At 38.6% G+C, this 27258-nt stretch overlaps 1 protein-coding gene across 3 annotated transcripts in view; it reads right to left on the minus strand.

Moving 5' to 3' along the window:
• Positions 1 to 27258, minus strand: part of Elp1 (elongator acetyltransferase complex subunit 1) — a 51697-nt gene that overhangs the window by 6676 nt on the left and 17763 nt on the right. For 2 of the 3 annotated variants that reach the window (XM_070011216.1, XM_070011200.1), the window contains exons 12-34: positions 26126 to 26296; positions 24349 to 24448; positions 20788 to 20970; positions 20162 to 20268; positions 19587 to 19690; positions 17771 to 17824; positions 17567 to 17672; positions 16664 to 16779; positions 16051 to 16124; positions 15385 to 15463; positions 15210 to 15289; positions 13959 to 14096; positions 13766 to 13851; positions 13323 to 13471; positions 11185 to 11308; positions 10416 to 10513; positions 9186 to 9387; positions 6761 to 6822; positions 4956 to 5018; positions 4246 to 4306; positions 2400 to 2513; positions 1486 to 1597; positions 866 to 993 (exon numbers count right to left, since the gene is read on the minus strand). In XM_070011216.1, coding sequence (XP_069867317.1) covers positions 866 to 993; positions 1486 to 1597; positions 2400 to 2513; positions 4246 to 4306; positions 4956 to 5018; positions 6761 to 6822; positions 9186 to 9387; positions 10416 to 10513; positions 11185 to 11308; positions 13323 to 13471; positions 13766 to 13851; positions 13959 to 14096; positions 15210 to 15289; positions 15385 to 15463; positions 16051 to 16124; positions 16664 to 16779; positions 17567 to 17672; positions 17771 to 17824; positions 19587 to 19690; positions 20162 to 20268; positions 20788 to 20970; positions 24349 to 24448; positions 26126 to 26296 — 2511 coding nt within the window. The remainder of the gene's footprint in view (positions 1 to 865; positions 994 to 1485; positions 1598 to 2399; positions 2514 to 4245; positions 4307 to 4955; positions 5019 to 6760; positions 6823 to 9185; positions 9388 to 10415; positions 10514 to 11184; positions 11309 to 13322; positions 13472 to 13765; positions 13852 to 13958; positions 14097 to 15209; positions 15290 to 15384; positions 15464 to 16050; positions 16125 to 16663; positions 16780 to 17566; positions 17673 to 17770; positions 17825 to 19586; positions 19691 to 20161; positions 20269 to 20787; positions 20971 to 24348; positions 24449 to 26125; positions 26297 to 27258) is intronic. The other variant, XM_070011206.1, reaches the window with a different exon arrangement.

Raw genomic sequence — 27258 nt, forward strand, 5'->3', positions numbered from 1 at the left:
CTGGCCTTAAGTGCTAACCTTTCAATTCAGTTAGGTGGATGCTAAATTGGAAGGCTTCTAGGTTACCAGCTGAGAAGGGCTGGGTTTATGAGTGAACACTAAAATGACCATTTCTGGTAAAAAATGTTCACCTTCCCTCAAATTGGGAAAATTATACCTTAATTATCTACTGAACTATGCCTAGTCATTACTACTTTTTGTATCATCATTAGCTGAACTAGGTTGGTGGTATAGAGGATCAATAGTTCTAGACCAGGGCTAGGGAATATGGCTCAATCAGTTAAGTATACACCTAGCATGCATATACCAAGTGACACCATTTTTTTTTTTTTGGGGGGGGGTCCAGTTGTGGGGCCTGAACTCTGGGCCTGGTGCTGTCCCTTAGCTCTTCAGCTCAAGGCTAGCGCTCTACCACTTGAGCCACAGCGCCACTTCCGGCTTTTTTCTTTTTGCTTATGATGTGCTGAGGAATCAAACCCAGGGCCTCAGGCATGCAAGGCAAGCACTCTACCACTGAGCCAACTTCCCAGCCCCGCAAGTGACACCATTTTTCTAAAAAGTTTGATCAGGACTCATTGTAGGCTGAGGGATGGCACCCAGGCCCAGAGTTGAGGCCCCACACTGACAAAAAAAAAAAAAAAAAAGAAATAAAGACTCGTTGTATTCATAAACTGATTTAATGAAAGGTTACTCCTTTGTACAACTACTTAAAGATAATAATATTTTAAAAAATAGTTCAAATCTAGCTTAGGCTATATATATACTAGATCCCGTCTCAACGAAACAAAACCAAACTACCTCCTTCCCAATGCCCTTCAAAATCTCATCAATATCATCACCACCAGCACCACCACCAAGAACACACCTTTCAATTTTTCAATGCTTTGTACCACTTCATTCAGTGCCTCCAAAAGGGCCAGATCCTCCAGGGGACTCCCTTCTTTGAGGCTGTGCTTTTTTCGTTCTGCTTTACGGCGATTCTTAGATGATCGCCTATCAGAAATTATACAGAAGTTTATTTAAAAGGAGGCTCTCTGTGGAATAAACAGACCAAAATGTACTTGTTGGTCAACACTTGCTGGGAAATCAAAGTACACAGATTGCATTTATATTTAGGGGGAATTATAAAGAAGTGTCTTTACATACATATAAAATGTAACATGGGAGACAGTGTAAGTCTTATAAGCAAGAAGAAAACTCTAAAGACTAAATGTTGAGGTTTTGATTGAAATAGAGTAAAATGAAGTTAGAACTGATACTATCTTGGAACAATGAAAAACAACTTGAATTCCATAAGAACACACTAACTAAATTTAAAGGAAAGGTATTCTGGTATTCTGGGACAGTCCTTGCACTACCTCCTTCAGGCCTAGAAGAATGTCTTTCCTGCCCACTGCATTGTCCTAGTACAAATGCAACCTATGTGCTTCCACAATCTTCTTTTGCCCAGAGGAAGTTCAATGTACTGACTGGATGGATACATACGCTGATATCCTGGAGTTACTATGGGAGTATTTGCCACTCATCTCACTGCCACTCACAACACTGCTGGTTTCTGAGAAGAGGTCTGACTCTTGACCATGATGCACATCATCATCTAGAAAAGAACCAGATGTGGATGAAGACATTCCCTGCTAAAGTGGATCGACTGCTAGTATAGTCAGTCACACATATTGAAGGATCAATGAAAGTTACAAAGTTGATCTCAAAATCAGAATAAATCCAGTTATTAATATGCTAAGTCAATAGATAACCAACCTTCTTCTTTGTCTGTTTTATTGGAGGGGGGAAGGGAGGAATGAGGAAATTCATTTTGTGAAACCCAGAAGTAGTTGGTGCTCAGGTTTAATGGGGAGCAGGTAGGTACATCTGGAAGAGCACCTTGATTTTATACTTGGTGCAGACTCAAAGCTCTTCTCCAACATACAAACAAGACATATACAGTCCCTAAGGGATCTCAAACTTTGTCATGGTACAGAAATAAAACTGCAAGGAGGAACACTGCGCTGATTTGAACAGACAGTCCCACTCAATAAGATATATTGACATTTCATCCTCAGAGCCAGTGTTGAGACCTAGGACCTTTAATGGTGCTGAGGTCAAGAGGAGTGAGTGATGTTTCTCATAGGATTGATTCTGACTCCTGCAGAATTAGACTGCTTGCTGCACTTACTGGAATTGTTGTAAACAAGCCTGGTCCCTCTCCTTATTCTTTTATACATGTATGTCTACATTTATCCATCTGCCTTTCTGTCATGAAGCACTCACTAAAAGCACATGCTTTTATATGTCCAGAACCATATGTCAAACTTTTTCTTTATAAATTACGACTCTCAGGTATTGTTACAGCAGCAAATATCACTACTACAAGTATCTCTAGGCTTCACAAAGGTACTCACCCACATTCCCCTGCTGAGCCTGCTCTTTGAGCTCTCGAACTACTAGTAAGCGTTTTTTATGACGAGTAAATGCAGATGTCTGAGAGTCCAGAAACAACATGTAATTTTTCTGGGCTAGGGATGCAGAATGGAAAATAATTTGAGTGTAATATTTAAGCAAAAAGAAAAAAAATTAGGGAGAGACTGAAAAGGGATTAAAATTCAACAAAAAGAAAAAGGTAAGTAAGCCTTCCAAACAAGATTTTTTTCCTCCCTTTAATAAACTCAAAATAGTGAATCCATTGGGTCATCAACATTACCCCAAAATACTTTCTATCACTGAATATGCAAAATCACCTGAATGAAGACTTGGTAGCTAACTCAAGAAAAGATAGGCAAAAAAGAGTGCAAATAAGTGTGCAAATAAGAGTGTAACAGAAAGCTGTTATCAAAAAAAAGTTACTAAACATTTCTTCCTAAACCTTTCATTGAAATGCTCACAAGTTTAGAATACATGTCTTTTAATGATTTCTGAAAATAACTGAGAGAAAAAGGAGAATATATGAAAACCTCAAAATGGTATTATATCTAGGGACATTTTATTTATCGGTGTTAGGTGTATGTAGATGAATTAATACCATTTTTTTTAGGTTCTCATTAATGGTGAAAATCCAAGAATTAGCTAAAAGATAATTACTAGGCCAAAAAGAACACTTTCCATACCTAGTTAGTGATAACTGAAGCAAACAGTTCAAAAAGTATGCCAGGGAAACGGGCAATGGAAACAGGTAACAAGCAATAAACCTTACTTGCAAAGATTTTCAAGCCTACATAGGAGTTGTCACAGTTCAACGAACACCAGTACCCTTCACTTAAGATTTATTTATCCTTAATATTCTGCCATTTTTTATTTGCTGTAACTCTGTGCATATGTGTAACGTATATACCTGCACATGCACGTGCGTGCAAGTGCACACACACACACAAGCACACACACACATTGTTACTTTTATGGAATCTTTTGAAATTAAGTTGTAAATGTAATCTTTCATTCTTAAATACTCTAGCACTTATCTCTAAAACAATAATGAAAGAATATTGTCTCACATAGCCATAAAACAATCATTAGATGGAGGAAATATAATTGATGTAATACTATGTTGCTTGTATTCAAATTTACCAGCTATTCTCAAATATTAACACAAATATTTCTTTTTCGTCCACACTGTACAACCCACCTCAGTGCCAGCAGTCAACTGACACAGAGTCCAGAGGGGCTAGAATTTGGTTTGATCTGGTTGAGGATATTGGAGAGACCCAAGCAGACAGGCTTGCCCTAAAACCAAACCTATTTATCAAGATGCTTTTTTCTGTTAGTCACGGGACTTGAACTCAGAACCTAAATGCTTGAGCTTTTTCAGCTAATGTAGTACTCTATAACTTTGAGCCACAGCTCCATTTCCAAACAAGATTCTTGTTTTTGGTCGGTCATGGGCCTTGAACTCTAGGCCTGGGTGCTATCCCTGCCTGGGCTCTTCAGCTCAAGATTAGCATTCTACTGAGCCACAGTGCCACTTCCAGCCTTTTGTGTTTATGTGGTGCTGAGGAATCGAACCCAGGGCCTCATGCATGCAAGGCAAGCACTCTACCACTGAGCCACCTTCCCAGCCCAACCAAGATTGATTCTTAATGGAGGTTTCTAACATTGAGATCTCTTATATGTCACAATTTAAAGGCTCAGCATATATCTTGAAGTTCTGGTTGAGTCTACCTATTAAAAGTGCAATAATACAGAGTGCTCTCATATCTTTCTTCTCCCCTTCTCTGATCTTCTAAAAGAGGCATATTACTAAAATGTAAGCCTCACCTTCTAAGATGGAAGGCTTTATGTTGGTTTCTATAATATCCAGTCTATTATACTTGTATACCTAAAAAGGAAAAAATACAACAGTTACAGGTAGGAAAAAACTCTTAGTTACTAAGAGTTAAGATACTAGGAAAATCATAGGTCCCTTTCAGCAATGTTCAAGATACTCTCCTGAGGAGCCAAGCCTCCTATTGGGTAGCCAAGTAATTTTCACTCATTTCAGCATTAAAAAAAAAAAAAAAGGCAAACAACACTAAGAGAAAAGAGTACATCACAATCAGAAAAATAATTCCAAACATTTTTAAATAGAAACTTTTTTTTTTTTTTTTTTTGCCAGTTGTGGGGCCTGACCTCTGGGCCTGGGCGCTGTCCCTCAGCTCTTCAGCTCAAGGCTGGCGTTCTACAACTTGAGCCACAGTACTACTTCCGGCTTTTTCTTCCCCTTCTGTTTATGTGGTGCTAAGGAATCGAACCCAGGGCCTCATGCATGCAAGGCAAGCGCTCTACCACTGGGCCACCTTCCCAGCCCCCAAAAATTTTAAGGTTAAATTTTTTAAATGCTTTAAAAAAACACTGCTTATCCTTAGACTAGGAGTCTCAGCCATTTCTCTTTAATTACACAGATATATCACGTAATTCCAACTGATAACGTTCTCTTTGGTCTCATTCTCTGCTTAGCACCCAATAGAGAATTTTTAAACATTTCTTACCAGTCTCAAGGCTTCTTCCCAGGCAACTCCTTCTAAAAGCAAGAGCACAGCTTCTTCATAATCCTGACAGGAAACAACAAGGAAGACAACAGGTGAATGAGGCAAGCATCTCACATCACCATAAGCAACTGTAACAGAGCTGCCTCCACCTCCCCAGCTAGCCTTATCCCTTACAGCCACAGTTCTCAGCATCATGCCAGGCTCAATACATTCACAGTATCAATCTCCATAAACACTGAGGTAAAACAAAGGAGGGTATCTTCTGGAAATGATGACAAAACAGAAGGTATGATCCTTTTACAGCACTGGAAAGCAATTTCACCAGTCACATAAGAAATGCTTGTTTCCCCAGTGTCACCACCAAGCCTGAATCAGTAAGATTAGGTGGACTCCCTAACTGTGCACAAGACCATGCTGAAAAATGTTAACAGACTACAATAGTACTATAAGTTTTCTTTATTTGCAATTTTTCCCCAAGTTTCATTTTTATGTTTCTTCTTTGGAGAAGATCTATGTTCATTTTTAAATGGCCTTAATTTTTGTAGAGTTAAAACAATTCTTCAAATATTCTGGATTTTAAACTCTTACCAGATATATCAGATTTGCAATTTTTTTTTTTCTATTCTATTAGTTCTTTACATTGTTTTGGTGGTACTAAGAAATTGAACAGTTGCTAGGAAGGCATTCTACTTGGCCACTCAGTCCTTTTAGTGTCTTTTTGGATAGGGTCTTCTGTGCATACTTAGGCTGACCTAGATCTAACCTATATATGCTTCCCATGGAGCTAGGATGATATGTATATGTCATAGAATTGGCTTATTGAGATGGAGTACTGCATTTAAGCCTTGACTGTACTGGAATCATTATCCTCTAACTCTCAGACTACAACATAGCTAGAAGATAGGTGTGCCAATGCATCCAGCTGTTGGTTAAGATAGGATTCCATCTTTTTTGCCAGTCCTGGGGCTTGAACTCCTGGCCCAGGCACTATCCCTGGGCTTCTTTTGCTCAAAGATATTACTCTACCACTTGAGCCACAGCTCCACTTCTGCCCTTTTCTGTCTATGTGGTACTGAGGAATCAAACATGTAAGGCACACACTCTACCACTAAGCCATATTTCCCAGCACGGGATCCCATTTTCATGTCTTTACTGGGCAAATTTCATACAAGTTTCTCCAAATTCTGACTGCCAAAATAACTAAGATTGTAGGCATAAGATTGCCAAGCTTTTTATCTTCTTGATAAACAAAATGCTTATTTTTGTGAAGTTCAAAATTTGGATTGTATTTTGGTTACTTGTGCTTTTGATATTAACTCTTACTAAATTCAAGGAGATTTAACTCTATGTGTTCTCCTGAAACATCTTTAATTCTAGCCTTTAGATTGTTGATCAATTTTCAGTGCTTGTAGTTCTGTTGATATTCACTAGACATTATGTTGGAAATGAGTTATACAACTTGGAGGTGAGGGGAGACAGGAGGGAAAAAACGGAGAGAACAACAGAGTAGATGACACTGTTCAAAAGGAAATGTACTCATTACCTGACTTATGTAACTGTAACCCCTCTGTAAATCACCTTTACAATAAAATTTTTAAAAAAAGAACTTAAGTCTCAACAAGAAATTATGTTGCATATGAATCATCACATAGGTTGAAGTTAATTTTATGTAAAATTGTAATGCACCTGCATTTTGACTGCACCCTATTATATGAGATTAGAAGTATAATTTTTTGCCTGTGGCATCCTATCAGCACTCACAAAGTTCCAGATTTGAGGTACAAGAGGGGGTGAGGAGAGCTCACCTGGGCATACTGTTCCAGAACTACGGCTGCTTCTCTGAGCTTCCTCTGCTCCACTAGCTTCCCTGTAATTGAACATTTGGCAATGACATTAAGTAGGTTTTCTATCTTTAGTGTATATCATACTATGTATGTGACATGTCAGTTTCCATGAGGGAACTTTAAAATGACAGAATATAGCACAGGATTTGAAAATCATGAATGGTCAAAATTAGCTTTTAAAAAAGCTTTCAAAGGCAAGAATATGGGCACTAATCCATTGATTTCCTCTAATAGGAAGAGACCACCTACCAGTGATTCTTTGGCTGTGCACTGGGTGGAAGTGGTTGGCTTGTGTTTCAAGTCATACCATTCTTAGCAACTAAGTCACTCTCAGCCAGCTGAGATAAAGTGGTCCATAAAACCCAGTGTTAAGGGGCTGGAAAGGTGGCTCAGTGGTAGAGCACTTGCCTTGCATGCTCGAGGCCCTGGGTTCGATTCCTCAGCACCACATAAAAAAAATAGCTGGAAGTGGCGCTGTGGTTCAAGTGGTAGAGTGCTAGCCTTGAGCTGAAGAGCTGAGGGACAGTGCCCAGGCCCAGAGTTCAGGCCCCACGACCGGACCCAAAAAAAAAAAAAAAAACCAAAAAAACCCAAAAAAAAACCCAGTGTTAACAAGTGGCAAGCACAGTCCTGTCTCCCAGCTCACACTCCCTTTAGGTCACACTATTTATTACTGAGTAAAAGTAGTCAGATTCACCACCACCATCCAAATAGTTATCTTTTCTTTCTTTTGTTGGCTTGTGTAAAGTGCCTAAGTTAAACGCACACACAAAATAACTATATTGCATAACAGTGCTCAAAAATCTTTGATCTCTACCCTCCCTACATGCTTTAAGTGAATAATCTGAGACAACTAGGTGTGCTTACTACAGCATAAGATATCCACTATCACAAGACATGGTAAACAGCAAGTGAGGAGTTGTAAAGAGTACATGAGATATTAGCAAGCTACAATCTAGAAATTCCTCAGGATTGCTTTTCTTTGGAGACCATGACAATATTTATAAGACTTTAAAAAAGAATGTTACAATTAGAATGGTTTTTCCCTTTTCTGAAACTCTTGTTGGGGTTTTAATCCCCACTGTAAGCTGTTAAGAGGGTAGAAATTTAATTCAACCAGGGTGCTTAGTGGGGCTCCCATGATTTAATATTGTGTTTTGAGACTACATAGCCACAGACGTATTTGAACTCTTGTTACTCCTGCCTCAGGCTCCCAAGGGCTGGGATGCCAGATGGCATAGGCCATCACATCCAGTTAATACCAGTGCTTTATAAAAAGGAGACCAAAACACAGTAGCACATGCAAACCCCATCTCTAACATGTGACAGATGCCCTGTACCACCTCAGGACTCTGCCAACAAGGCCATCACCAGACGATGGCATTCAACTATGGGCCAGAACTGTGAGCCAAAATAAGCATCTTTTCTTTGTAACTTATCTGTCTGGTATTATATCATTATCAACAGAAAAATGACTAGGACAAGAAGATGGGAAAAGTTTATCAATCATTCCTTTTTTACTTCAAGCACAGCTGAGCTTTACTTGCATCTATTCACAGGAGTCTTTTACCTCCTTTCCTCCAAGCTAAAATGTCAAGACTCTTGAGAATAGCCTCACCTCTGGCTCAGGGCCCTTGAACCTGAATTGCTAAATTATCTGTGTTTTCAGATTGCTTTTACATTGAGCTTTTCCTTCCACTCCATTTCTGGCAACTGTTATTATGGTTTCTAACAATCCACTTACTGTCTATATACAATGGCTCCATCTCCAAATTGACCATTAACTTCTTCTACTCTTAGACACAAGTTGCCAGAAACAAGGTAAGAGCAGATATGGTAGTATTACTATACTGCCAACTTAAAGGTAAATGCTTTCCAGCTATCCATAAGTTCCAACCAGCTGCCCAAAGGACTACAGAACCACACAATGGAAGAACTCATCAGAATCCATCAGTCCTGATATGACAGAAATAAACTGCTTTCTTTATTATGCTACTGCATTTAGGTATTCTTGTAATACTCAAATTTTACAGTGTTTAATATGCTTTTTAATTTATTTATTTTTTTGCCAGCTCTGGGACTTGAATTCAGGGTTTGCTCAAGGCTAGCACTCTACCACTTGAGATACAGCTCCACTCCTGGCATTTTCTGTTTATGTGGTACTGAGTAATCGAACCCAGGGTTTCATGCATGCTAGGCAAGCACTCTACCACTAAGCCATCTTCCCAGCCCTTATATGCTTTTGTTTGTAACTTTTACCAGTGTAAGACTTTTAAAGTATGATGCTCTAAACTGATTTGTGCAATTACCAAACAAATGAAATAACCAAGCCAGTAAGCAGAGAAAAACCTCTTGGGGAAGCAGACAAAAAAATGGTCTGGCTTACCTGCCAGAGTTCTCCCGAGACCAGCCAACTGGTCTTTAGAAAAGTGAAGCTGAACTGCCATGCAGAGCGCTTGCTGCCAACTGCCACAAGTCAGAAAGGCAGAGAGAGCCTCCTCATGGGCACCACAGCGGGCAAACACAAGCCCTGCTGGTTCATGCAGGTTCTCCTGTATCAAGTGCTCCCCATACGCAATGCTGATAGCCTGGGATGAAAAGAGAGTCAAGATGAATGAGAAAACAGGGCAGTTATTTCTTTAAAGCTCTAAGCTACTTTAGTTACTATACTTGAGAATTTCTTGAATTACTTATAAAAATTCTATGGTTGATCAACCCAGTCAATTATTTTGACATTTAAAAGCTTACTGGGATATATTATTTAGTCATTCAACAAACGATTAATAAGTTCCTACATAGACACTATCTTTTTTTTTTGTCGGTCGTGGGCTTGAACTCTAGGCCTGGGCGCTGTCCCTGCGCTCTTAGCTCAAGGCAAGCGCTCTACCACTTCAGCCACAGCGCCACTTCTGGTTTTCTAGTGGTTTATTGGAGATAAGAGTCTCATGGACTTTCCTGCCTGGGCTGGCTTTGAACTGTGATCCTCAGATCTCAGCCTCCTCAGTAGCTAGGCTTCAGGCGTGAGCCACTGGCGCCCGGCCATAGGCACTATCTTAGACAGTGGAAATAATATAACAATGCCAAAAATAAATCCAGCCAGGCTCATGCCTACAATTCTAGCTCCTCAGAAGAATGAGATCTGAGGATCATGGTTCAAAGCCAGCCCAGCAGGAAAGTCTGTTAAGACTTTTATCTCCAATTAATCACAGAAAAAGCCAGAAGTGGCACTGTGGTTCAAGTGGTAGAGTGCTTTAGCCTTGAACAAAAGGAACTCAGGACAGTGCCCAGGCCCAGAGTTCAAGCCCCAGGATTGGCAAACAAATATTAAATATAAATAAATAAATAAATCCAAACAAGAGCCATCATCAGTTTTTTTGTCCTTATAGAAGAAGAGAATGGACTTCACATAATGGAAGAGAACAATTAAGGGAAAAAAAAAATGGCCTCTGAGGGCCATGAAGAGGCCATGTGAAATGTCAGGGGACTCTATGGAAATCATCCCTATCAAGAAGCAGATGAGATACCATCTCTTCCTTTTGGGCCATTCAGAAGCAAGTTGTCCTCATCTGTAAAAGGCAAATCAAATCAGGACAGCTTCACTTCATACATCACACACCTTGTACTGCTGTGAGTTTGGTGGATATAACTTCAGAGCTTCTTTATACAAGTTTTTATCTTTTATTAAATTTAGGCATTCTGAGAAGTACTCTGGTCCTGCAGAAAGAAGATGCGTGCAAACATATGCTTAATACTTTAAAAGCATAATGGACTTCATTTATAGCAGTGGTCCCAAACAAAATTACCATGCGATCTTTTTCCCTAATGTCTGTCAAAAGGACTGCAAGAATCTGAATTTTTAGCAAGAATTGCTGCAGAGTCTGAGGCAGGAAAAACACAGTCTGGGACAGTGCATTATTGCTAATACTTCTACTCCATGTTTTCTCAGGCTCCTTCATGGGAATTCCCTGGGGATCTGATCAAACACTTGCTTCAGTTCTCCCTCCGTCCAGATGAATCAAATTCAAGTAAGTCTGTACCAGCCCTCATTAAGAATTGCAACTGCTCCAGCATAGGATAGGAGGAACATGGGGTGAAAGAGACCATGAATACCATCCCAGTGCTCCAGTTCTACTCCATCATTACCAATTCAAACCGTATCTTTCAGAGCCTGTGTGAGGCCTGGTCACCTACTCCAGACAAACTGAAGTTGCACTTACATGTTAGGTGACTATCAACTAGACTTATCCCAGAGGCACTAAAGTCACTTTAGCATATGACAAAGTAAAGTGAACACACTTAAAGTGAACTTACTCTGTCAAAAATAAACTTTTATTGCCTGGCTCAAAGGTCTGAAGCAGTAATATACACACTAACCTCACACTTACCACATTTGCTGAGGTGGCCAATGGCTCTCTCATATCGTTTCAAGTATTTGTCTATAGTGAACCGCTGGTAATTAGTTTCCATTTTCTTAAGTGTATTAAGAAATGGAAGATACTCTTTGGGATCCTAGAAAAAAGAAGAATGGAAATCTTTATTACTTGTGATACTTACAAGCAAATATATATGTATGTGTGTGTACATCAAACTGTGTACACAAACTGTGTACATAAAAACAGTGTACATAAAAGGTGTACATGATTATAGCAATAAATCCAGAACAATGTAATTTTAAATTCTTATTATATATTGCTTATATGTCATGTATTATACAAAATCAAACAAGTTTTGGTAAAAATGCTTCCATGGATGTTTGTAGCTAGAATAAAATAGTGACTTGAATTTAATCTTGAAGTTTTATAATAGCTTTCATAGACATAAATTACTGCACTCTTTCTAATGAAAGAGTGCAGTAATTTAAAAGGTAGAGATCCAATGAACCCAAGTTTTTCCTAACACAACAATACAATGCTCTTTGTGCTGTTTTTATGACATTCCTCAACCTCCACTTACAAATAACATGAGTTAAAACAAAGATATCAATATGCTTAGTTGGACACAAAACTCAGAGGCCCTGTCAGCCTAGTATTTATTGGCACTACCATCACCAGCTCTGTGCTACATCCTGTAAAATGTTTTACTTTGTTGTTGGTGGTGGTGGTTGTGGGGCTTGAACTCAGGTCCTAAGCACTGTCCCTGAGCTCTTTTGCTCAAGAATAGTGCTTTACCACTTGGAGCCAGGAAACTGGAGATAAGAATCTCATGGACTTTTCTGTCTGGGCTGGCTTTGAACTGCTATCCTCAGATCTCAGTCTCCTCAGCAGCTAGGATTACAGGCATGAGTCACTGGCAACCAGGCTCTGTTTTATTTTTTACTTCCTAAAAAGAGATGCTTCCTCTTCTTTTCAGCTTTCTTCCCCTCAGAGCTGAGGACCAAACCTTGCATGTGCTAGGCAAGTGTTCTTTCACTGCGCTAAATCTACAATCCCACTCCCTATTCTTAATGCAATTTCACATGTATGGAAAACCCCAAAATAGTAAATAATTAAATGCTCAGAATATTCAATCAAGAAAACCTGTTAAACATCCAAATAAGTACAAGGAATGCAACACAACCTTTCACCTCAGAAAACTTAATTGTAGATGGAGGCAGAGTCTAATATGTGAGGGCAGGCAGCCCTCACAGCAACAGAAGCCATGAGAGTATCTCCAGGCCCTGAAGAAGGCAAGAGTAGTTCACTAGGAAGATGCCACTGGGAAGATGCCATCTTGGCATCCTTCAATCTGAATGAGTGAAAATTAGCCAGGCAAATGGTAATGGTGGGGGCAGAGGAAGCCCTGTGGGTCCATAAGAGGCGGATATCACATTATCTACAAAGGCATATGGAGGTTGGTGGTGGTAAGGAGTGATGAAAGAGAAACAAAAATACTGCCCGCCCTCCATGAGCAGAGAGAAAAACATGTGCTAAATGATGAGAATTGAAAGATGTAGAAGCCAAATCATATAAAGTTTGTAAGTAATGTTATGACTCTGAACTTTATCCCATGGGCAACAATGAGCTCGTGAAGAATTTTAAGCATGGGAGTGAAGAATTAATTTTCCTTATGGAAAAGATCAGTTTTAGCAACAATGAAAAAAGAACTAATCGGGGAACAGAATGAGACTGGAAACAAAGTAAAATAAACACAGATCTGTGTTGATCAAATATTTTGATTGTAGCATATACACCAAGGGGACAAAAATGGCCGCTGGAAAAAAGGACTTTGTGATACAGAACTAAGAAGAACATGGATTACTTGATCAATTTCTCTTATAAGAGAACAGGTAATATGAATGCCTACAAACTTAGAAACAAGACAATTTTATTTTACCTGCTCAACCTGGCAATCAACATTCTGATAAGCACAGAACTAATACAGAATGAAGCCTAGGAATGTAGGCTCTGGAGACTCACAGATCTACTTCCAATCCATATTCACAATGACACCAGACAAAATACTGCACTCTCAAAAATGGGGGTTCACACACTATGATTATATAAAAAAAGACTCCAAACAGTGCAAACATAATAACTCTACATACCTTCTGTGACTTCTCAGCTACCATGAGAACTAAATCAAAGTCATAGGTCCCAAGAGAATGATCATATAATTCATTAACGTCTACCAGAAGCAGCAGATATTTCAAGGCCTCTTCTGCACTTACAGCATCAGGAACTCCTGGTGCATTTTCTGTTGATGTCCAAGAAAACAGAACCATTTGGGGGAAAAAAAAATCCATCAATCTAGCAACATAACCAAAAAGACAGAGTAATACATTTTCCTGAGAAAACTGGACCAAATAGGACTTTTGACTCATTCATACATGCTTTGGAGGGCAGCACTCAAAAGCATGACAAGATCTCAAACTGGTGACCAAAGAGTCACATGTTAACTCTGTAGTTACAATGACATGGTAACGATCATCTGGAAAGAGCAATGACCTTCAGGACCAATTAAACAGCTGACTATAGAGAGGATCTCTACCTTGAAGCTTGTGCACTTTCTGCAGCACAAGTTCCAGCTCTGGGGTCGTCTTCTTCACATGGGATGTGAGTATTGACAGGCAGTACCTGAGGTAACAGGTGAAGAACACCACAATGAGAAGGATGAATAAACTGGACAAGAACAACCATGTACTCCTGCTGTCCCAAAGATGACAACAGTAACAGCTCCATACTTGTGGGGATTGATGTTTTCCATGGCTGCCCTCATGGCATCACAGATAAGGTCAAGTTTTTTCCCATCAGGATCTCTGGACAGATGAAGATTGCTGGTAACTGGTGGAGGGTACATGGTCTTTGTGACATCTTCTTCTCTAAGAACAAGTGTGTATACACAGGTCAGCAATTGACAGGTGGCTTCATGATCAAACTACTTACATACAACCAGCAAACTTATGAGATAATTAAAAAGGCCTTGAAAAAATTTAAAATATTGAGAAATGAAACATTCCATGAAAGACCTGTATCATAATGTTGGTAGATGTTGTATTCCTATTACCCTCAAACAGGAACAAATCAAGGTGTCCAAAATCAGAGGAATATATAAATAGATGGTCACATATTTACATAAGGGTATACCACTGAGTAGTAAAACAAAATAAACTAGTGATACATGAAAAAAAGAAAACCCACACAACCTCAAAATCAAGTTTTTAAACATAGAAAACTGACCCATGGTGACCAACCCCTAACAGTAATTGTTTTAGGGATGGGAGAAAAGGAACTGCTTGAGAATGTGTGGGAATTCTCTAAGAATGGAATGCTCTTTAGCTTGAGAGGGTTTCAGGGTTACATGAAGCATACATTTGCTCTCACCCAGTGGATGATACACTGTGCATTTCACTACAGACAAATTTGATTAAAAAGCCAAAGTAGCAGTACATAAAGAATATACTCTAGTTAATGCTACAGAAGGTAACATACTGAGACATGGAATGCTGTCTACAAGTTACCTTGATATTTTTTCTAAAACAAGATAAATGAAGAATGGATAGACTATACATAGTGATAAAGTACACATAGGAAAACATACACTTGAGAATGTAGGTGGCAGTATAGGAAAATTCTCTCAACTTTTCCATTTCTATAATGTTTTATTAAAAAGGTAGTAGTTGAACTTGTTGCCACACATTTATTAGTTTGAGGCCAGCACAGACGATAAGCCATTGCAAACTAAGACTCCATTTGACTTGACTCTTACAAAAAAAGGTTTTACATATATACCTAAAAATCAAATCAAATATAAACTCTGAATGGTAAGTTTTAGTCATAGATAGGCAGTTTTAAAAAGAAAATGGCAAAAAACCTAGGATCTGACAACTATGGTGATGGTTAAAAACGAGCAGTTGTCTTTATTATTAGGTTTGATTTCCTTAACAAGAGTGACAATTATGAAAATGATACTTGAGAATTATCAAAATACTTACTTTAGTTCTGTGAAAAACAAATTGATATGATTTACAGAATCTATCTGTCTTATGAAGGTTTCCACATTTTCAAGGAACACCTACCAAAAGGAAAAAAAAAAACAACCAGTTTTAATTCAGACTACCTTAAGTGAAAAGTAAGTCAGAAAAAATGGCAGGTCTAGTAGACAGTTACCTTTGGATTATGATCATGAATCAGATTGAGATTAATTCTCAGTTTTCTCATGCATTCAAATGCTTCTTTAAACATAAGTCTGGAGGATACAGAGATGGACAAAGATATTGCATAAAAACAAAGCTCCTGGCCCAGCTTATAGTCATGATATAAGCCAGTTATAATCAGATTACAGTTCAAATGCCAAACAATTACTGCTGGATTACTACTGAAATAATGGAATGAAAAAAAACAGGTGCCACATTATTTAGCATCTTAAAGATGTGATTTGGTCTCACCATGGCAGTTGGAAGACTAAGCCTCCCTACAGCTACCCAACAGAAAGCCATCAGAGAATTGATATCTACTGTTTCGTTTTTGTTTTTTTTTTTAAAAACCATAGTATAGACCTTTACAATAAAAACTTTAGTCCAAATAGATTTCTCAGAGATTTGATCACTTTTTTCATGATAGTGGAGGCTTTCCTGGGTACCAAAGGTCCCTCTGTGAATTTTAAAAGCCTTGGACTTTTTTCAATTTCATTTTAATTATCTATTTAACCATTATAATTCTATTTCTGGTTTTAAAATGTAACTGAAGACACCTAGAATGAAGGATTTTCTTGACATATTCACTGTCTTTACTATCAATCACAGCAAACAAACTAGTCACGTACACAGCACTTACTTGTCCAGCCACTTCCGAATCTGAGCTAAAACGAGGGCTCGATGATGAACAACTTCCAAGTTCCCCCTTGGCATCTTAAAATAAAACAAATAAAAAAGGTAACTCTTTTTTAGTACTGGGATTTGAACACAGGCATTCTACCACTTGAGTCATAATCTCAGAAAACAGTAACACTGTTGTGTAGAAAAAGATTTAAGCTGCTAGAATATATAATTTTATCTAACTCTTCTTAAAAAAAAACTAACATAATGCTATAAAATGAGCAAGCTGATAGAAGAATCTAGTTGTGCTCAGCATTTATCTTGACTTTCAAGAATAGCCTCTCTTTATTGTACGTGTGTGGGGTAAGTACTGCAATTGGAACTCACAACCTTGCACGTACGAGGCAAGCATTCTTTGATTTGAGCCACTCTCACTTGAGAAAAGCTTCCCTTTACGTGTTTGGGTGAGAGATTGTGCCAACATTTCTTTATCTAAAGCTAAGAAGAGATACAGCAACCACGGTTTATAATAAATGATTGAAAAATAAAAAAATAAAGCCTAAAATATAACCTGTAAAAATTCTGTTTAGTATAAACTGAATGACAATCAGAAAGCTTAAATATCAGCTTACCTGTAATATAAGTTTTGTGTCCTGGGGCACAACTGTGACAATCCGTGAGCCCCTCTCCACCTTCCGCAGAATTTCCCCATTAGCTACATGACTGCTGCACAAACCTCCCTGCAACGCTAAAAATATCACTGGCTAAGCCTAAAGAATTATGACATGACTTCTCCATTAACTGCACACAAACTACACACAATATATAAAACAAACAAATCAAGTTCCTTTGCGCTTCTCAACCCCAAGCTTATTAGACGTCTGATAAACAATCTCATTCCTGGAACTTGCCCTCACTTACATGCACATTCACATATGTCAACTTCTCAAGAAATATAGAAAATACATGGAGAGATGTTAGTCTCTAGCTTTTTTATACAATAATCTTATCAATGGACGAAACAGTACCAGTGTCCAAGTTAGCAGTAGTGAAATTAAATGGACATTTTAGAATAAAGAAAACATAGCCAGGCATCGGTGGCTCATGCCTATAATCCTAGCTACTCAGAAGGCTGAGATCTGAGGATCGCGATTCACAGCCAGTCCAGGCACAAAAGTCAGTGAGACTTTTATCTCCAATAAACCACCAGAAAACTGGAAGTGGTGCTGTGGCTCAAGTGGTAGAGGGCTCGCCTTGAATGAAGAGCATAAGAACAGAGCCCAAGCCCAGAGTTCAAGCCCCATGACTGACCCCCCCCCCCCAAAAAAAAAGAATAAAGAAAACATACAGTTTTGTAAACTGGTACAGAATGATTTTTGACTTAAGATATCATGTTGAAGATAGAGGATATGTAATGAAACTCTAAAGGTTTCTCTATGACTCCATGCCAAAATGCCAAAGCAGGTAAAGAATTTAAGTCAAGACAAAAGATTTTGGAACAGAAACTATCTTCATTTTGTACACTGAAAACTCACTTTTAAATGAAGCATCCCTCAGGGGAAAACACTGGCAGGTATGGGAATGGGTTGTCAACAATAAAAATTCATCATACACTGCAAATGATGTGATATTTGATGCAACCTGGAACAAGGAAAGAGAGTCCATCCAAGTAAACGTTAGGTGTTTTACAAGGAGACAATGCTATGAAAAGGACCCAATATAAAGCCAAGCCTTGATACCTCAATGTCATTGATGAAAAAACGACACTTGTCAGTCAGACCAAGGACACATTCCTGCAAAGAAATAAAGTTGAAATTATAAGCAACTCTGTTTCCAACCAGTTAAAAGTAGAAGTAATTTCATTATAGTCCTATTGCCCAATGATTTTACATGTAAGTCTTTATAATCAAGACTGGATTTAAGATTTCCAGTGTGTGACAGGTTCAAAGCAAAGTGAAATATGATACCCTCCTATTCAATGGCAAGCTCTGTGGTTTCTATCTCCTCTGCTTATCGTAGACATCTCCTTTCCCATCTCACTATGTCCAGCCCAACAGTCTCTATGTTGTTTCCCTATTCTATTCTTATCCCTCTATAACCTATGCCTCTAGTCAGACAGAAAAGATAATTAAAAATCATCAATGGCTTCCCAATACTCATTAAATAAAAAACTCAAACTCGCCAGGAATCTGTGGCTCATGCTTTTAACCCTCGCTACTTGGGAGACTGAAATTGGAATAATCATAGAGGCCATCCAGGCAGTTTTGAGAAACCCCTTCTCAATCTATAGCTAGACACAGGTATAGTGCCAAATGCATATCATCCTAAACAACGTGAGAGGATGAAATTAAGAGGATCTTGGATCTAGGTCAGTCTAGTCAGAAAAGACTGAGACTCTACAACTCAACAAAAGAAACTGGTAGATGGTACATGCCTGTTATTCCAGGAACAATAAGAAGTCTAAAATAGGCAGACTGGGGCAAAACCCTATTTCAAAAATAACCTGCCAAAAACCATGTAGACAGGTGGCTCACTGGTAGAACAGTTGCCTAGTAAGTAAGATATCCACACTAATTTCACTGAGTTAATTCAGTACCACCACCAAAAAAAAAAGGAAGAAAATTCAAACTCCTCTGGTCTGTCATTGAGCTCTAGCCACACTTTCTGCTTTCAGTTTTTTCAATAAGATGAGTTCTTTCCAAGTTCAGGAAGTTTCTTGTTCCTTCTCTCAGGAACACTTTTCTTTCTAGGGAGAGCTTCCTTTTTCATAGCTCAGTATACACATTATCGCCTCATAGCTCAACAGTTTTCCTGGATCTCTCATTATCATAGCTACTATCCTAATTACCCCTCTGCTTATTTCCTTTACTCTCCCATCAGTGGGAATAACTGAATATATAGTGACAGAAAATCAGAAATCAATTAGATTTTGTTTGTAACCACTACATCCTACAACTCACCCAATTATAGATATTCTAATATTTAATGACAATTCATTACAATATAACTTATTAAATTTCTCTTTCTCTCAAAGATATTTAAGCAACTTTGAATACTCCGTAAACTAGGAACAAAACTTGCCCTATGTATATTTAAATTCTTCCCTGAATTTTTTTTTTTTTTTGGTTGGTCGTGGGGCTTGAACTCTGGGCCTTGAACTCTAGGCCTGGGCACTGTCCCTCATCTCTTCAGCTCAAGGCAAGTGCCTCTACCACTTGAGCCACAGTGCCACTTCCACTTTTCTAGTGGTTAACTGGAGATAAAAGTCTCACAGACTTTGCTGCCTGGGCTGACTTTGAACCACGATCCTCAGATCTCAGCCTCCTGAGTAGCAAGGATTATAGGCATGAGCCACTGGTGCCTGGCTTCCCTGAATTTTAAAAGGACTAATTTTCTCATTTTATAAAGTGTGGCTCAGAAAAATGAGTTAACTTCCCATTGCTGCAGAGGGATTTACAGGAGACGCAGGTCCAACTATAAAGCCCATGTTTTCCATCCAATATTTTGTTTGCTGGGTATTTTAGGTGGTAAATTTTTCCCACTGTGTTTATTTACCTCTCCTCCAATCATGGCCAATTCAGTTTGTGTACATGGATAAGGAAATCGAACAGGAAGTCCTCCAGAGTTCTTCCATGGTTCAACAGCCAAAGAAGGTGACTCTGCAAGAATGCCAGATTTAGTTTACAAATAGCTGATCAAGACTTTTGTAAAAAAGAAAAATCAGTACCAATGCTCAATAAAACACAACATGAAATTTGGATTACTTTCCAAATGTACTTCTGGAAAATCATTAGGAGGATAAATTATTCACTGAAAGAGAAAACAAGAGTAGAATATACCTGTCAATTCTATACTACAGCTTAGTTTTCTAGGATAGTTGAAAAGATCTAACTGGGCTTAGGCTACAGTTCAATAGCAATAGTGAAGAGTTTGCCTTTTTTATGACGGTTTCTTGTGCGAAGCCTAAATTTTAATCCTCACCATCATTAAAAAAAAAAAAGCAATTAATAACAACAACAAAAACTGACAAACTGACAAAAAAAATTGACAAAATAACTCATAAGGGTATCTTCTCAAGAAGTAAACATTGATACATGCCATAAACAAATTCTCCCAATTGTGATACTTACCCCAAAGATATTTAAATACTTGGCCATCAGCCAGCTGTAATGCTAAAGACTTGGTCTTGGAACTGCAACACAGACTGATTATGACCCCATCCACAATCACAGATGAACTGAAAAAAGTAAAAAAAAAAAGTGTGTGTACGGGGAGGATGGTTAAAGAGACAATTATTTTTAAAGGTGAAGAATTCTCACTGATTTTGTACAAAAAAAAAGCCATGTCCCTTTCGTAATACATTATTTCAATACAACACATATATAGACAGTACTATAAACATGCACATATATTTACAAATTCATGAGAATCAGCCATTCTCATAATTCTTGACAGGTACTAAAAATCAACCATAAGATCTAATAATTACAGAAATGTGGATGGATAATAAATTGTTTAATATATAGCCTAAAATGTTTTACTTCATCTACTGGTACCTGCCCTACTTTTTCATATTATCATTACTGATAGAATTTGCTTTGTTATTTAGCCCCAATTCAAAAGACAGCCTTCTTGCTAAATGTCCAACAAGGACACTAGTTCTCAATTTCATTGACTAGTAGTCTAAAAGCACCCTTTGCTACTAAAATACAAAAGCATAACTCCATTGTTCATAATATAGGAATAAAGGTAATACCTGACATTGAGTTGTCCTTGCTCCTTATCCTCCTCGGAAGGAGCTATAGTCAAGTGGTGAAGGACAGACTGTTGGCTAGACTGACTGTGGCTAACACCCAGAAATGTATCTTCTTCAATCCAGGTAAGAAGGCTGAGTTTCAGTGGGTTTACTTCTTGATCTTCATTATTCTCAAGCTGAATTCTGTTTGAAATATTCAAGAATATCTGATTTACAAACAAAAATCACTGAAGCTTTAATATCTTTCTTGAATAAAAAATGGTCTATCACAAATACAGTCAACTCCTAATTACACAGAGAAACAAACCTGAGCTATTAACAAATACTAAAAAACATAAAAGTTTGGCTTACGAACATTTTTGTATTTAAATTGTTTTTCAAATTATGACATTTTTAGATTTGAAGAGAACATTCCAAGAAACTGACTATCCAATAAAATTATCTGTTCTACTACCTATACTAATGAAGCCCAATATCTTTCTACTGATACCAAATACCAGCACTCAGACCAAATATCAGCAGATAAATTTGACCTTCAGTAGAACAAACCCTATCCTGGGGGCTGTGACTAATTTCAGAGATGGCTTTTATGCCTTAATCCATTCCTTTAGAGAATTTATTCACCTGATTGGGGCAGTTTTTGTCACTTCATGTAGGTACCTATAAAGGTGACTTCCTGCCTTTTAGATCCTCAGCTCCCACTAACTCAAGTCTGCTCATCCGGAACTCATGATCATTGCCATCTCTGGTTCTCACTGACACTTTCCCAGTTCTCTGTCTATCCCAAACTAATCTGAATGACTTGGCTTTATCATTCTATCCATTTTTTTTTGGGGGGGGGGTCAGTCTTGGGGCTTGAACTCTGGGCCTGGGCATTGTTCCTGCGCTCTTCAGCTCAAGGCGAGCACTCTACGGCTTGAGCCACAGCACCACTTCCAGTTTCCTAGTGCTTTATTGGAGATAAGAGTCTCACAGACTTTCCTGCCCAGGCTGGCTTTGAACCGCGATCCTAAGATCTCAGTCTCCTGAGTAACTAGGATTATAGGCATGAGCCACCGACGTCTATTCATTCTTAAAAAAAAACAAAAACTATATTATAAATTGTTTTACTCTATGTAATTTGCTTCATATCTTTAACAGTGTCAATCTGTGTGCTAAAGTTTAGATCTGGAACGTTCCCACAAAAGCTTTACACTATTAGAAAGAGTGGAATCTTTAGGAGAGCCTGCCTAGCTGGGCACAGTAGGTCACAAACACCATCTTAAGCTATTTAGAAAGCAAACATCAGGATTGCAGTCTGAGACCAGTCTAGGCAAAAGCTAGTAAAATTTCATCAATACAAATCTTGATGTGGTGACATTACTCAGTCATCCCTGTCAAAAGATGCAAGACTCTACCTGAAAAAATGGCTGAAGTACAAAAACTAAAGTCAAAAAAAGTACAAAAAATGGCCAACGTACAAAACAAAGAGCAGGGAGTACTGCCTCAAGAGGTAGAACACTTGTCTAGCAAGCATGAGATCCTGAGTACAAATTCCAGTACTACTTTCAACTCTACAAAAAGAGCCAGGAGCTAGTGGCTCATGCTTGTAATCCTACCTACTCAGGAGGCTGAGATCTGAGGAAGGAGTTGTTTAAAGCCAGCTGGGGCATCAAAGTCCACGAGACTCTAATTATTAATCAGCAAAAAGCCAAAAGTAGGGCTATGGCTCAAGTGGTAGTGTACTGGCCTTGAGGAAAAAAGCTCAGGGACAGTGCCTAGGCCCACAGTTTAAACCCTAGGACTGGCATAGTTAGGAAGGAAAGAAGGAAGGAAGGAAGGAAGGAAAAGAAAGAAAGAAAGAAAAAAGGAAGGAAGGAGGAGGAGGAAAAGAGGAAAGAGGAAGGGGAGGGAAGGAAGGGAGGGAGAGAGGGAAGGAGGGAGGAATGGGAAGGAAGGAAGGAAAAGAGAGAGGGGGAGAGGGAGGGAGGGAAGTAGGGAAAAAGAAACAGAGCCTAGTGCAAGGTTTTCTTTTTTTTTTTTTTTTTGGGTCCGGTACTGGGCCTGAACTCTGGGCCTGGGCGCTGTCCCTCAGCTCTTCAGCTCAAGGCTAGCACTCTACCACCTGAGCCACAGCGCCACTTCCGGCTTTTTTCCTTTTGCTTATGTGGTGCTGGGGAATCGAACCCAGGGCATGCAATCGAACTCAAGCATGCAAGGCAAGCGCTCTACCACTGAGCCACCTTCCCAGCCCCTAGTGCAAGGTTTTCAACCCTTTAAAGGGACTATGAGTCTGGTTTCTTTGTTCTTTTTCACATCTGGTCATGAGATAATTGAGTCTCCTCCATAGTATACTATCACCACGATGTACTATTATGTCTCCACAGGTAATTAGTCACAGACTAAAACCTTCTAATCTGTCAAAGTACATCTTTTTTTTTTTTTTTTTAATTTTTTTTTTGGGGGGTCCGGTCGTGGGGCCTGAACTCTGGCCTGGGCGCTGTCCCTCAGCTCTTCAGCTCAAGGCTAGCACTTTACCACTTGAGCCACAGCGCCACTTCCGGCTTTTTTTTTCTTTTTGCTTATGTGGTGCTGAGGAATCGAACCCAGGGCCTCAGGCATGCAAGGCAAGCGCTCTACCACTGAGCCACCTTCCCAGCCCAGTACATCTCTTTTTAAAATTCATTTTCACAGATATATTGTCATAGAAAGCTGATTAACACACTATAAATGAAATATGTATGTCAGTGTTGTTTAAAAACATTATACAATCCCAAAATCATACATATAAAAACATTTTTGTATATGACATATTTAAGACATATTATGTATTAAATTTTGTTCTTTGCTATACCCAATCATTTCTACTGATTTTACAATTAATTAATATAATAGGTCAGTAATTAAGACATAGACTTATAGAATTAAATCCTGGATTTTTAGTGACCAGCTTCATGACCCTGGGCTAGTTACCTATCCTTTACTTTCACTTTCTTATCTGTAAGGAAATAACCAATAGGTACTATCTGTAAAAACAATTTCTCACAGAAGTAGCATTAGAATTTGATTTCTAGATCATTTTGCAAATGCCTATAGTGGACCTGAGATTCCCAATTATACCTAATTGCAATGCTGTTTCAATGTGAAAAGCATTCTAATTTCAACCTGAGAAACTCAAAATACAACAGCCAGTTCTAAAATCTAGGATGAGGCAAACACACAAGCCAAATTTGGTTGCCCATATGTCAAAACCTGTTTAAACTGTTATGTAAGAGAATTCAACTCTGTCTTACCATCTTTACCTTCATCTTTCCCATGTGAATTTCCCTGGAGAACGCAGGGCTATTCTGGGAAGCCTCAGCTGTCTTACAACTCCAAGTTCCTTGACACCCACTGGAATATATGACATTCAGATAAATTAAGTGGCTGGCTTCCCCAAGCAGGCTGTAAAAACAGGTCTGGCTGTTGTTATCTATTTCCTGTTCCACTCAAGAGACATGCAAGGAGTTAACTGCTAACTGAATTCAGGATGAAATGCCTACTGATTCTGTTTCTACAGACCTAAGATAATTAAGAACCTACATGTATCTCTTTTCCAGATGAGGTGTTCTAAGGGGAACTTTAAATCCATTTCCACCCACAGCTCCCAGCTTCACTGTGGGATCCACACTTGGACTATCACCTAGAAAATAAAAAACACAAATACTATCATTACAAGCTATAAATATTTCTCCTAACACTAAGGGCAATTAATGAATTCTACAAGATAAATAAAGCAATCAAGAAAATAATCACCTCTCAATTCCTTTCTTAAACTTCTGCCTAACTTTTAGCTTACCCAAAACCTTCTTTAATAACTTGTCAGCCACAGCCTGCACCAATTCAGGCATCACTGCAGTAAGAGGAAAAAGAGGGACTGCTTCTCCCCCTAGCACTATTCTCTCCCTTGTCCTCAACCATCTCACAGTAACCTCACTCTCTGAACTGCTCAGCACTTGCTTGTAAGGTAATATCCATTCTTAGTATCCTTAGTAAGAAAAAAAAAGCTTAATCAGGACACTGTACTCCTCACCTCAAGCCTTCTAGTGCTCTTAGTGTACGCTGAGTACAAGCCTCAAGGTTCTACAGGAGTTGCTCCATCATCATGTCTATGATCCCACTCGCCACTCTCCCCTCATTTGCAGCCACCCTGGCTTCCGTTATTTACACAACGAACATCTTTGCCGTTGCTTTTTCACTGTTTGCCTTACATGTTTGCCTGGCTTCCACTCTGATTCTCAGGTCTCTGCTAAAGCTTACCTGTACAGAGTCCTTCCCCATCATCCAAAATACAAAGCTATCTTGCCCTAAGCCCATACTCCTGTACTTTCTCCATACCCCTATATTGCTTAATTTTTTCTATAACACTCGCCATCTGATAGGGTATATTGCCCTGATAATGAACATATTATTTTTTTTTAAAGCTATTTTAAAAAGTTCATGGCTGGGCCTGTAATCCTAACTATTCAGGAGGCTGAGATCTGAGGATCACGGTTTAAAGCCAGCCCAGGCAAGAACATCTGTGAGACAGAGTGGCACTGTGGTTCAAGTGGCAGAGTGCTAGCCTTGAGCTGAAGAGCTGAGGGACAGTGCCCAGACCCAGAGTTCAAACCCCAAGACTGACCAAAAAAAAAAAAAAAAGTTCATGAACTGTAATAGAATTTCACAGCATTTTTTTTTTTAAATAAAAAAGCCAGTGTGAAGTGGGTAATTCTCATATGGGAATTGTCACTACAGCTTTCTAGACTTTTCTCACTGGGGAATTTAAAAGGTATTTGAAACAAGTCTCCCACTGCCATATGCCAGCTTACTCTTTGACATGACCACAAAACTATCAAATAAAAACAAATTTCCAGTTTGCCAATAGGTCAAGAAAGCAACAGGAAATTATGATAGGATCACTGTAGTAGGTTATACCTGTGCTGAGATCTTTTCTGGTTCTTGGTCATGAAAATTAAAAGATCTATGACCCAATGTACCCTCAACTATAAAGCAGGAAAAGCCATTTCTGATGTAATTCCTGGGAGAGGTGAGATCAATTGAAACTATATACATAGGCAGTGAGAATAGTAAAACCTTTAAAGAGTCAATAAGATGCCACATTAGAGGCTTGAATGCTATTAACTGACTCTTCAAGTTCTATAAGGTAAAAGGAAGTACTCTTATAAGCCAGGGGTGCAAATGCATGCATATTAAGTATTCTAATCCTAATGAATTCAATTAGACACTTTAAAAGTCTTAGAAACACTGTAGCTAAGCACCACATTACAATTTGCTTTTGAGTAGGAGGGGCTTAATTCAAAACATCTTGTTAACATACCACACTTATAAACAGAAATCTGGTTACTGGCATCTAGGACAGCAATGTTGTTACTCTTCTCAGGGTTTGCAGAGAATGTGACCTGATTAACTGGGTGTGGGAGCAGCAGTCTGTAGGTGCTCATGGGAGGTGGAATCACAGTTTGCCGGAAGACTGTCACCAATACTCTGTCTACAAGAGAAAGAAAAAGAAATATTAGACATATGGACAGATTCAGCATCACTGAGGAGAGCATGTAACAATTTTTGAAAATAATTTTCCTCATGGATAAGTTTAAAAACATTTTGGAAATAGGAAAATTTTGTGGCAGATGCCACTTACATCAGCTATTGTTGCCTCTAGACCGAGACTAGACTTTTAAGTTTGAGGTGCCAGAGTCTATAGAAATATGCCAAGAGGTTTGAATTCTAACTTTAAACCTGAGCCTGTAACCAAACCAGTCCAAACCAGGGTTATCAATACTTCAAAAAACATAAAGCACTTTTCTAGGTATGGATTTTGAAATAAGGTAAAACTAAGTTCTCTATACAAAACATGTAATTAATAAAATCATTATAATAACCATTATATGACTTGATACATCAACTCACATGAAAAATCTTATAATCAAGAGCTTATGTTGTCAGCAATACGTCAACTATTAAGGTGACCAGTTCACTAGTCAAGTCAGTCCTTCCCAAACCTTTCCACGTAGTTATAAAACATGAACCCAATCCTCATTTATAGGACTTGAACTAAACATACAAAAAACATCCAAGTGTTTCTACCAGGAAATGAAGCAACACAAGTACAGCAATGCAAGGGTCAATATAAGTCATATTAGGGCAAAAAGAAAAGGCTAGCATACCCCACTCCCATATGGCTCTACTGTTATTTTCTCGAGAAAGGAAATAGAACAAGGAAGAGACTGATTTTCCAGGATAATATATACTCCATTTAATGGTAATCCCATCCATAAATGTATATATATAATATATATATATATATATATATATATAGAGAGAGAGAGAGAGAGAGAGAGAGAGAGAGAGAGAGAGAGAGAAGTGTAAAAAACAAACCAAACAACCCTACTGCTCTAGTCAAGCTACCATATCTGCAGGCCCTAGTCTTGGTCTCCTGTAGGTGCATAAACA

The sequence above is a fragment of the Dipodomys merriami genome, unplaced genomic scaffold, assembly GCF_024711535.1.
Source record: "Dipodomys merriami isolate MVZ:Mamm:240054 unplaced genomic scaffold, mDipMer1.0.p SCAF_11, whole genome shotgun sequence".
Classification (NCBI taxonomy): domain Eukaryota; kingdom Metazoa; phylum Chordata; class Mammalia; order Rodentia; family Heteromyidae; genus Dipodomys; species Dipodomys merriami.